This window comes from Channa argus, chromosome 16 (assembly GCF_033026475.1).
Source record: "Channa argus isolate prfri chromosome 16, Channa argus male v1.0, whole genome shotgun sequence".
In the NCBI taxonomy this organism is placed as follows: Eukaryota; Metazoa; Chordata; class Actinopteri; order Anabantiformes; family Channidae; genus Channa; species Channa argus.
Window position 1 is genome coordinate 12,707,419 of NC_090212.1, and position 12,954 is coordinate 12,720,372.

The 12,954-nt window shown below is 38.2% G+C and overlaps 1 protein-coding gene across 2 annotated transcripts in view; it reads right to left on the minus strand.

Moving 5' to 3' along the window:
• Positions 1 to 3,443: 3,443 nt before the first annotated feature.
• The window catches only part of rcan3 (regulator of calcineurin 3), a 30,942-nt gene continuing 21,431 nt past the window's right edge, over positions 3,444 to 12,954 (minus strand). For both annotated transcript variants that reach the window (XM_067479961.1, XM_067479962.1), the window contains 3 exons: positions 10,014 to 10,187; positions 8,941 to 9,112; positions 3,444 to 6,608 (listed from right to left, as the gene is read on the minus strand). In XM_067479961.1, the coding sequence (XP_067336062.1) occupies positions 6,454 to 6,608; positions 8,941 to 9,112; positions 10,014 to 10,187 (501 nt within the window). In that variant the 3' untranslated portion in view covers positions 3,444 to 6,453. The remainder of the gene's footprint in view (positions 6,609 to 8,940; positions 9,113 to 10,013; positions 10,188 to 12,954) is intronic.

Consider the following 12,954-nt stretch of genomic DNA (forward strand, 5'->3'; position numbering starts at 1 on the left):
TCTGAAAGCTGGTGGTCAAATTTCATAGAGAAGAATACATTTTTCAAACTAGAATGAATTTGGTCCAATACAAACGGTGTAGGTTAAACCCACTGTGCGCTAAAACGGGTTTGTTTATGAAAAGTCATGATTAAATCTGCATTACATGTCCTTAAAAATGTAAAACAATGCTAAGTTCTCCAAGAATTTCATACTTAAAATGTATATTTTAATGCCAATTTCTTTGTTACAACCCGACTGGTTGGCGGAGGCATGTAATTCCAAATTGGAAACCAATTTTGCTTTAAGTCAAGAATTGAAGAGCTCTGTGCAACAGATACATTTAAAATCTACTTCTCAGATCCAAATATGTCTTTGTGCAATCGGCCCCTACTAATGTCATGCCAAACAGTTTAAGTGTTGAGATATCAGCTTGCATCGAAGTTATGTACAAACAATCAGAGAACCATGGCATCCCTTCAACCATGGTTTTAACACGTCTAAAGATTCACTAGATTAACTTGTAAATCGTAGTGAATTGGCATTCCTGCGTAAGTCACTGAGATGTTCTTGCTGTGTAATTCTGGAGAGCAACGCTGCCTTTAATGGAATGTGGAGGTAGTGGCCCCAGCAATACCCCCGAGGGCCCATGTTAACCTGATCTGTTCCCCTTAGGTGGACAAGCATGGTCATGTTCAACAGTAAGGCTCATTGTGAAGAGGAATTCCCCATTCCCCTCACGTAAAAAGAGCACTTTTGTGTCATGGAGAGTACTCATGGCAGTACAGAGCATGCCTCACCTCTCAGCTATCGAGTTTTCTCTACCTGTAAAATATCATCTGCTCTCTAGAACCTTAGTATGTCAGCAATGACACACTGTCACAAATTTGGATGTTCTCCATACTTGCTTCAAGAAAAACTTATTCAGATGTTCTTGTTGAAATTCTGAGCTCAAATATTTATTAAAGGCAATTTAACAATAATCTGCAATACTGTAGATGCTCCCCCTTTGACATATAGCAAAACATGTTTCTTGTAAAGTCTGACATGACACCACGCTGCTCTTTTGGCTTTGTTGATTTTCTTGTTACATCGTAATGAAATGCAGTCTGTCAGAGAGAAAGAGAGAAATCTAATGCACTCTTTCTTACAAAACAGAGATCTCAAATGTTGTTCCCAGAATTCTGCTGGAGCCAGTCCCCCAGTTTGGGGGTCCCCAATTTTGAGACACCATTTTTTCTATTACTACAGTTACTACTTGTGCCTTCACCTTCCACATCTTTTCTAACTCCCATTTTCAGCCCTTGGTGTTTCTCAGGCTTCTACAGCCTTGTTCTTCCGTTTGTCCACAACTACTATGTCGGGTTGGTTGGCCATTACCAGTTTTGTCCCACAGGATCTTAGCTCTGTCATTCTCCACTGCCTTTGGAGTTGTGTCCCATTTTGACTTTGGGTCTTCCAGCCCGTAGTCCGGCCGGCTCTTTGGTTACACTATTCCAGCCTTTGGGTTATGGCGTTCCATGTATGCCCTGCCTGCTAACATCTTGCACCCTGCTGTTCTTTGCACAGGCTGCACCTGGAATCCTGCCTGGTATAGTACACCCCAGCCTCTATTGATCTTGTGAGAGTGTTCTTGTGCTGCTTGGATTAGTGCCTCTGTGCTGTCTTTTAGTCCAGCTTTGTCCAGCCACTGCTATGATTTTTTTGATATCAGCCACTTGTTCTATTTGCCAGTGGAACGTACTGTACTGTGCAGGGGTCTCTGAGGGTTCCTGCTCTTCCCTCTCTTGCTCCTCTGGTTTCTGCTGCCTGAAGTATCTACTAAGTGCTTCATCACTTGGAACCATCTTCCTGATGTATTCATGAATCTTTGCTGTTGATGACTCTCAACTGCTTTGGGACAGCAGTTGACATATTGGTAATATGTAATTAAACATCTGAGTAAATTGTACATAATAAAAAGAATGCATGCATGCATTTAGAGCTGGGTTGTGCTAGTCTGTCCAATGTATCACACTGCTTCAAGAGAAAACATTTCTGTCACAACTGTCATATATCTAAGCCATATATGCACAAATACAACATATTAACAAGGCTAGCTACTGTGCCTGTGTTTGTTTCCCTTCAAAATAATATATGTATATATATGTAAGCTGTGTAGCAGCAGCAGCTTTGGCTGGCGAAGTCTTAGAGCTCTTGTTTGGTCACAAGGTTTTTATTTTGTATTGAGTTTTCATTGTTCATAATGTTTTGGGGGGGCATGGTTACCAAATCCTATCTGCAGGGAGGTGCAAAGAAAGCTTTAATTTGTTAAAAGGGTTTAGTGATAGGTTTGTACATAGAACATGGCTTGGTGCACAGTTGTGCAGAAAACTCGGGACTTAAAGTATATTTGATCTAGCAAATTGGGGTCATATAAGGATGTATATTTTATTATTGTAAATAAAAATAAATACAAACTAATATCAATCTGGATTCTACTTTATATATAGGTATAGGTAATAGGTATAAGTATATAGAGATATTTTGTTTGTTAAATTACTTTATATTTACTTATATACTGAATATATCAACTCATACTTTGCTATATTATTACTAAAGCCAACACATTATAGTCATTGCTTTCCTTAGTATTGGTGCATGTTTTTTAAGTAAATTCCCTTATTTAATTTTTCGCTCACATATTTAAAATAAACCAGAATTTTTAAAGTAAATACAACAAGTTTGAATTTTAATGCCAGTATTTTGTTGCAACTAGTTGGCATTAATTCAAGTTTATATATAATCGAGTTTTAATTTGGGAAACACAAATAAACTCTATTCTGATAGGAAGTAAAACACTGAGTCACTACCATAAATAGTGAAAACTAGAGCTAGAAAAAAATAAAGAGTAAAACATTATCTACTGACAGTTTTAAAAGTTGCACATGTATTTCCTTGTTGAAACAAGGATGACTGTTTTAATGTGGCAGGTTTTTATGAAAATAAAAAGTAGTGGAATATTAAATCAACATAGTAGATCATTATCTAATAATTTCATATTTATTTCACATGGTAAGTCTTGAGCAATGAGGTTGGCCGACTAGCTAACATTCTAGATTGGGAATTATATAGCCACTTGCTAAACAAGTTTACTATGTTTTTTATTAATCTAATAGAAAAAGTGTATAATGATCAGGTTGAATGAAAAGGTTGTAGAAATGCCAAAAAGGCTTAAGTGTAGTTAAAGGAAAAAATAAAAAAAAATGTTTTCTACCTATATGTTAATAATACATGAAAGGCACAGGTTGCGGCTAGTTTTAACTGAATTATGTTCTGATAAATGTCATAAAATGTGAAGATAATGTGTTATAAATCTAGGAAGTGCTGGTTTTATGGCCTTCATGGGAATTTTTGCTTGAGACTCTGTGTCTGCAACCAAAGAGTAGCCCCTAAAACCTCTAAAATAAACAACACTAAAAATGGCCTTTTAGGAATAAGTCTTTATGTATTTCTCTATGTGAAACAAATAACTATTATACTACACAAATAGAAGCGGATACTGTAAGAGACAGAGACCATCTCTGAGAAATAAGTACAGAACATGAAAATACACATACTGGTATTATAGAACTGTAAATTATTGCTTGTTTTGCTACTTTGTTTTCAGGATTCCTACAATACAAGACGCAATATTCATATTTCAACAGAAACAGTACAACAGTGACAAACGGTATTTTTGACATTTTTAGTAGACACTCCCCAGAAATAAAAGAAACATTCAAACAGTCCATGTTGAACACAACACAGTGACACTTGGTTTTGATTGAACATCCTCAGGATTATTACACATTTTTGTAAATTCTTTTTTTTTTTTCATTACAACATTGCCAAGAGAAGCCATAGCAAACTGCACACTAGGACTGGCCTCAGCAAAAAGACAAAACAAAACAAAAATAAAAAAATACACTTGGCATACAATATGTACATGAATATACATTTTCATTTCAACTGTGACCAAAATGCACCCATGACCACAGGGAGTACAAAAACTTTCACAAGTGTCTTTCATCCAGCTTCCTCTTTACCATAATCCACCTCCGAAGTTGCACTAATTTGCTGTCGACTCAGATAACTGCAACAACTTTACTGCAGTCCCAATAAAACTGCCCTCTGCCAGCGTGATGCGTTTCAAAGGACTGTTTAACTTTCTCAGAAGATCGGATGGATGTTTCTCTTGGACAAACCCAAAAACAAATTCACTGATTTTGTTCTGCAGTGTTTTCCCGCCTCATTTTGAACCTATAGCTGTGCTGCATGTCTACACCTTTTTAGTAGTACTCGTATATACCAAAAAGGCCTGAAATTCTCAAAGGTTTACACTTGCAAAAAGGAAGTGGAGTCATTTACTCACTGCAATATGCTGGTGAAAAGGCTAACCAGGTGTTCAGCTTGAGATAAAAGCAAAAAACAATACAAAAAGAAAGAAGAAAGACGAAATAAAGAAGAAATGCAATGTGCTTCCTACTTTGTCTCAAGGGACTATTTTATGTGAAGGAAACAAAACATTGACAATAAAGTGCTCACATGCAGATGGACTTGTCTTTTGCTTCCTAATAGCGTTGAATAGCAAAAAAAGTCTTTAGGTTTCATGCTGCCTGATGAAAAATAAGGTTTAGACTCACCACTGACACCCATAGGCTCTGTTAGAAACATTTGCTGACATTGCTTCTAAAGCACTGAAATATTTAATTAAATGAGTAGGTGAATTACACATATCTGATAAGGGATTGTAGGGTGTGTTACAAAGAAAAGTCTTAAAGGAGCTTATTTAAGTGGAAATTTGCTTGGATTTCCATTATAAATTATACTGCAAAAAGTATGTCACCATAAAATAAAAAAGTACTGCACTTGTTTTGGTAACATATGATTTCATTCTGCTCATATTAACAATACACATCAGTAAGAAAAATCCTTTTTGAGGTGACTAAATGCTTTGGTTGATATCTCATGAGGCTACCTAATTTTCCCTTTTCTCAGCAAAATGCTTTCAGGTAAACTAGAAAATCTACAAGGACTATTCCCACAAATCTACAGCTTAGCTATTTACAGCAAGAAGCAGCGCAGTATTCAAATGCTCAGCAGGAGACGGTCAAAAGCCCCACAATTGCTTGGAGATACCAGAAATACTCCATGCAAGAGAAGAAGTATAAGGTTTCAGAGGAAACCCCGATGCACAGAATGTGAATCTGATCAAACAAGATAACCAAGACATTAAAAATGTGAATTACAACAAAGAGAAGAAGAAAAAAAAACCATCTCAAACCCCATGAAAAAAATAAGGGGGGTGAACTGTCTCTGATCCAACAAATCTCAACCAGAGCGACAAATGCAAACTTGCCATCAAGGTGAAGTCTGAAACTTACAAAAAACCATTCACTTTTATTTTGCTCATAAAGACGTCACTTTAAACTCTGCATGGGGATAAGCAGTTGCATCAAAAGCATCACACCATTTCCCTGTCATCAGGAACTACAATTGAAAGAAAAACAACAACTCAGCTCCTCGTCTACAGAAGTAACTCAGCATGCAAAAAATATTGGGGTATCAAATACATAGTAAGAATACACATCCAGTAGTTTAGCAAAAAAACAACACCTCTCCAAATAAGAAAGACAAAAAGCAAAAACGAGCAAGAGAAAAAAAAATCAATCACCACAACTTTGTTAGTCACATATGAAGCTTCGTGCTGTGTGTGATGTTAAATAGGTTCCTTTTTCTTGATATATTTTGTTAGTATTTGTATTTCTGTAAGTATTTTTTGTAATAGAATATATACATGCAGACAAGAGTGAAAACATCACACACTCAATTTTGATGCAAGTTGAAGTGACAAACTAGCAGATATGAAAATGGATGAAAACAATATATATAATCTGAAAACACATTTTATTAAAAAAAAAAAAGGGAAAATGTCTTTGTTTAGAGGTATCGCATGTCCTCAACCAAAGGTTATTGATCACACAACTGTCGCACGAAGGGAGAGGTTTGGCTAATAAGCAAACTAACTGGCAAACTACTGAACAGGACTAGCAATGAGAGCTGAGTGTGTGTGTTTTTGTTTGAGTGTTTGCGTGTGTGACATGTGACAGGTGCCTGTGTTGGGACAGGTATTTCTACCCCTCTTGCTGAAAACGAGGGGGGTTGGTGGGGTGGAGGCAAGCACGGCCACGGCTCCCCACGCTGTCCGCAGAATGTGATGAGTGTGTGTGTGAGTCTCATCCATCCCCTTCAAGCCGCCTCATTCCATCGCCACGCTCCCCACAAACACCGTCTTCGAGCAATGTTTGTTGGTTTGTTTTTGCTTGTAGTTGAACTGAAATGAGGGGCATCGACTCTCTCTGTGAGTGCAGAGACGAGAGAGAGAGGGCAGGTGTGTTGCGGATTTAAGGAGCGGTCTGGGGCCGCACTGGTGTTTGGGGTGGGGAGGCCTCTCTAGTTGAAGACTTTGGGAGGTCCATCGGGACATCTGGTCTGGACAATCTGCTGCTTTGGCCGCACTGCCTCGTCCTCCTCTGTTTCGCTCTCACACACATGGACAACCACGCTGGGGGTGGACTCTGTCCCTGCGTGGAGCTCATACTTTTCACCTGGAAGAGACGCATAATGGATACATAAATAATAAAAAAGACAGTGGTGTAGTTCTTCAAGAAATACAGAACACAGCTTTACATACAGAACACAATATTCTGACAGTTGTTTTTGTTCTTGTCGTCAGAAAACACCATTTACCAACAATGAAGTGACTCCAGCAAGAAGTATTGCATTTGTAGCAAACAACTGATGCTGTATCTTTTTCTCCTGTGCCACTGACCTGCACTATAAGAAACTGACACTGTAGGTTATAAGGTTTTTAGGTTTTAGGTATTTTTTGATTACAGCACTAAATGTATTTTATTATGAGGGTGAAAAAACAATTTTGTGAGCTTTCTAAATGTGCTCCAGTCATATTATACATGAACTAACTCAACAGTACACAAAGCTAAAACAAGGCATAATTATTGGTAATTATAATTTTATTTAAGGAAATAATCTGAAAGTAATAGACCTATAAGTAAGGTTGTAACAATATGTCTAGTATATGTCTAGTGCCTTCTTGTATTTGTACTACTATTTATGGTACATATTGAGCATAATCTACAGTTTTTCTGTCCCAGGAAAAGGCCATGCTTTCAAGAGGAAACCAAAGACTTTTCTTGAAATTGTCCTGCCATTTGTCTAGATGCCAAACTAAGCAAGCTCAGATTGAAAACATACAGTTGCAAGATTGTATCACAGTTTCCATGGAGATGGGATCAGACATCTGGTAGACAGGAGGAAATTGGTCTAGTAGCTTTTCACATTGGTGCCAAACAGAGGGATGGATGCTGAATAGTTTCCTGCTGTTACCGCATGGAGTTGACAGAGGGAGTCAGCGCGCTGTGCTGCATCCCAGCGCTAATCTGATTTTGGATGCCAGAATGTGCGGCGACGAAAAAAGCCATTTCCTGATGCCTCCTGTTGCTATGGTAACAGTACAAAGTGTCAAAAGTGGTCTTCGGGGCTGGACTTTGTGTGCATGTGGAAAGTTTAATCACATTTTTGTTGATAGTAAAAAAGATATGTAACTGAATACAGACTAAGAAGAAATGTTTTCCACTCCATCAGCACGAGCATGCCCACATACACAAACCCGATGAGATATACTGCACCTTTTCCTGCGTATTGGGTTGACATTTTATAAAGGTTGCTGTAATCTAAAATCTTGTTGACATGAGAGACAGAGGAAACATTAATGGGCAGCAAAGCTGGCTCCAGAGAATCTGTGAAATGCGCAGCCTCCACATATAACAAACTTGCTAAAATTGTAATAAGATGAGAACTGCAGAAGATCTGCGGAGTGATCTACATTATGATGAAAAGCTCAGTGGATGGGGTAGTGTTTTCAGACAGAAGCAGAAAACACTAACTTTCCCTAACATGGAATGCTCAATTTGTAGGCTTGGAGTTTTCAGAGAGTCAAAATATCTCTTTTGTTCTATCTGAAAAACAGCTAGAAACTCATCAAGATGACAGCAGCTGGTGCTGAGATGATGTCATCTGGAGGAGTCCTGTAGGAGTGAGTGTACCAAGACTACAACCTGCATAGTTTGAGCAACTTGTGCTTATGGCTAATGACATCATCTGGGTGAGTTCTTCAGGTAAAAGCAGGAAGATACTTTAATCTAGGGAAGGCAGAGGGAAGTTTAATACTGTGCATATACTTGTATTTCCCAAATGAGAATATTCAGAACACACTCTAAGGGTCAACTTAAGAGTCAGACTTAGGGTAACACAGGTCTACAAGCAAAAGGACTGCATCTTACATTTGTTACAAAAAACAAAAGGGGGCACATTTCATTTTAGATTTTAGATTGCAGGAAGTTGGGGTCGAGCATTATTGGCATTGATGTATAGTGACCAGCACTGTGGATTTGATGTGATGATGCTTCAAGTTATTTCTTTTGTCTAGCTGCCTAATCAGGACCAGTCAGCACAGACACACTGGAACGGGAAATATATTAACAATTCATGAAGAGATAACAATTTTGAAATTCTTTTAAAATGAATTTATAATAATTTTATAAAGGCACGTAATGGTAGTCTGACATAGGAAATGCATTTGTGATCAGATAAATTAGTTCTGTCACAGACGTTACTAGAAAGGTCAAGAATGATTCAATACCCACTGTCCACCGAAATTCTCTTGTCCTAATAACCCTTCTGTGAAACCCTGCTGAGGGGCATGAAATGATTTCTGTTTGGATCTGGGTTGCTTTTCAAAGATGAATGTGCAAAATTAGATTTTTTTTCCCTTCAGCATACACTGTTTTCCAGGCTCATTGTCTGCATGGCTTTGTATTTAAAGTTTGTGTGCACAAGCATTTTAAGCTTAGTACTAACCAGGTCCTAACTTGGCTACCGCACACAGCAGGTCGTAGTTAATGACGGGCGTAGCGTCTTCGCTCTGACTCCAGCCCACAGGTGGTGAGGCAGGAGGCGAGATCAGAAACTGCTTGACGGGCTGAGGAGGGGCCAGGTACGACTTGTCAATGTCCTCATCGCCATTCTGGATCTAGAAGAGAGGAGATGACAACTGATGAGAGTGGAGGTGTGCTAAATAGGAGATCAAAGCAATATGAATTTGGGCAAAGCTGCTAAATTCCTCTGGAAGAATAATTCATACATTTGTGGGTTAAATATGGTCTGTTGATATTCCTTCACTTTTTATGTAATCCTGATACCTAAAGACAACAAAAGCATATTAGGTTTGCAGTCACAGCATCGGTCTTTTAGTCTCAAATTACAGGTTTCTTCCCATGAGCGGATTTTTCCATATTGATACCTGCAAATTGCCATAATTACAATTCCTACATGTGGCATCTGTCTGAGCTGTAAAATCCTTAATCCTCTTACATCAAAGCACTGAGAGGTACCGAACGGGTCATGACTTGTGATGCATTTGTAATAAAGCAAGCATGATTTATAAGTTGACTCGTGATGTCTCAAGGAGCATGAATTAGATGTTTTGTAGACCGAACAAGGGATTTGGCCCAAAACTGGGCTTTAAATACTTTTTGTTAAAGAAATTTAGGTTACATGTAAAATTTTATTGACTACATTCCTAGAATTGTTACATATGGAATATAGTAACTGAAATGCTATTGTGACTGATTGGTTGTTAAAGGGGAGTTGGTGGGTTGCAGAATCAGTCAGGTGTGGCTCAGATGAAAAAGGATTAAAAAAATAAGGAGTAAAAAGAGTGTGGAGTCGAGGCAGTGTTCTCCTGAACACACACACAAACACGCACACACAGACACACACAAAATTGTTGTTTGTTTGCTTGTGTCCTTGATCTTTGCACGGAGATGCACTGTGCCCTAACTTTCCATGCAAATAAGCAGTGCTCTTCCTTAGATGGTCCATATCCCAGGCCCTCACCCTGCCCTTTCCCAGAACCCTCAAGTGACACTCACTTGGGCGAAGTAGAGTTTAAGCTTCTGGCCATTGAACTCTGACTCGTGTAGCTCAATTCGAGCACGGGCAGCAGCCTCTGGGGTGCTGAAGTTGATCCTGACTCTCCGGAAACTTTTGAACATCTGGAAATTCGCCTGGTCATCGTAGATCCTAAACAAGGCCTCAAACCGCTCCTATGGAGGACAAAAATATAACATAAAAATAAATTTGAAGTTATTTATGTTTTTGTGTTTGGTTGTTGATTTACCAACTCATTTTATCTTTAGCAATACAAAGGGGTGGTTGAATCCTGCTAAAAATAACACTAAATAAAGTCTTCCAGATATTATTAGTATGCTATTTGCTTTCAATATGCAATACAAAACTGTCATTGCTACATTGTTAATGGTGAAAAGATGGAATGAGCTCAGTTTATGTTATTAACTGACAGCTCTGTTTGAGCAACACATGATTTACTGATTTGCACACATTTCATTTTGCTCGAGTTAATGAGGACAATTTCATTGCATTCATCTCTGATGCTGATTGTCTCACACTCTGTTTTTCTCTCTTCATTTTTTTCTTTTATCTTTGTAATTCTCTCCTGCCCCCACCCCCACAATGCTTCACACTTTAACCAAACTTTAGAATATATGACATATTCCCACATGTCCTGTGTTTTTTTTTTTCTCTGAGGACATCAAATTGGTCTCCTCAGCTGTGAATTCAATCAAGCAACGCAGTAGGAGGGCAAAAGGAAACATGCTGCTGGGAGAGCTGGTTTCTGAGTAATCAGTAGAGCTATTCTTTGTCTCCTAGCCAACCATCTCTGAGCACAGGCAGAAACGTGACAATGAAACAGTGTGTTCTTTCCACAAATCAAGATGGGTGATGAATGTGCAACTCTAAAGCCAGTAAAGGTGATCTTGAATGGTACCAGCCTCACTCAGACTGCTCCAAGTTTCACAGGTGCCTCCCAGGAGTGCTGAAATGTCATTTATTTCGTTTTTGCTCCACTTATTTCATCCTGAAAACATTACACAATTAGAGCTCTGCCTATCACATCTATTTTATTACTTTACAAGGAAATCTTTGGCTATGATATTGTGACAGCATGCTTAAAAACAAAAAGAAAAAATATGCCTTTTTCTATTGCCTTTTTTAAAATGTATTCATGTGTGCAGTCGGAGGTATTGATATCAATTGGTAAGCACCACTCTTACAACATCAACGTTTATCTGAATACATTGTCTTTTCTGTTACGGGACAACAGAAGAGTGAAATACTCCCTCAACACTTTCCTTGTCCGGCTGACACAGCACCTCACCGAGATGGGTGCGAAGAAGCACTGTTACCTAAGGGAGCACCGGCAGGAAGTCAGCTGTGAGATATGCCTCTGCACATTAGTGACAGCTTAGTGATCGGAGACACCAGCTATCTGTAAATTCAGCACAATGACAAGAGTGCCTGGTTCTGACTATGTCCTATTGGTCCTTTGATATAAAATATAGAAGTAAAGAATATGACCACTATAAAGTAAAACTGACCTGTATATTATCATGTCGGGCATCGCCATTTTAAAACACTAAAAATATATGTATTTTACTCCTGTCAAGGAAACACCAAAAGGTATGTTTTGTAACATGTTGTAATGATTAATTAACAAATTTCTATTTTAATTTTTTGATTTTTCACTACAGCTAAGACATAATTACAATTGTCAGATTGAGGCATTGAATTTGTTCTACAGTGTACTCCGCATCTCTGCAGAGAAATCACATCACCACCCTGTCTGACACATGCAGAGCTGTTAATGATTCAGCAAGCTGTGAACCACAGTTATGCTGCAGTGTAGTGTACACTGTGGTAAAACAATTTGCATTTTAAGAATAAGCAGATTAACGCTTTTAATCATAATCCTCCCTTCTTTCCCTCTTGCTTTATTTGCATTTCTTCTCCCCATGTAAATGCATCTGGTCTTCTCTTGTTAAATGCTGGATAAAGCTGACTTAACCTCAGAGTTGACTTCACCTTCAGGATCTGTGATACCATTTTTAGTCAAGTTTCAAGTTCACCATACAAGGTGCACTCTTCTGGAACAAGGAAAAGCAGTCAAATCAGGAATGTGTGAATACCGTATCCTGCCTCCTTTTATGCATTTTGGGGAGAATCACAGGCTAATTCATCAATTAGAATCCAACACTAACAAAATGCCAGAAGAGAGCAAAGAGTGTGCCTCACCCTGAGACGTGGAAAGTCAAGTCTTAAGTGTACTAATGCAAAAAAAGGCCAAACAATAATTAAGCATCCAGTCTCTTCCTTTATTGTTCATAAACAGCAAAAGAGACTTGTCATAGTACTGCACCAAAAAGGTTAAGCACCAGGTTACTGCGTTAACCATCTAGTTGCTAACTTTGTGTGTCTGTTTTTTATTGTTAGGAAGGTAGTGCACAGCTGACACTAAACCAAAATATTAAAGTTGCACGCTGTAAAATCAAAATTGTTAGCTAAAAATGCTTTAAGACCTTACAAAGCTGAGTGGAATGCACTGCCTAGTTTGGTGATTTTTCTTTTTTGTTTTATACAACTTTTACATTTCTTTTTTTCTTAATACAGTTAGCTGCAAAGGTTCACATTCCCTTAAAGATGGAACATTAGTCCTAGCTTTTTGCAATTTTGCACTTTTACAAATGTATACATATTATAAGTGAGCAATTAATAATTTTGGAAAAAGAAAAAAAGCATGACAATGACAACAGCAGGTCTAAACATAGTTATCTGGAGAATGAAAACAAAGCACTTGTTTGGGCTATCTGCAGTTCCCACTTAAGTGCTTATTCAAACCATGAATATTACATGAGCCTTAGCCAGCCTCTATGACTCACATGTCATCAAACGCCATGTGTGATAACCATTAAGATAGTCTTATGCAAAAACACACACATAAACATGCACTGAGTG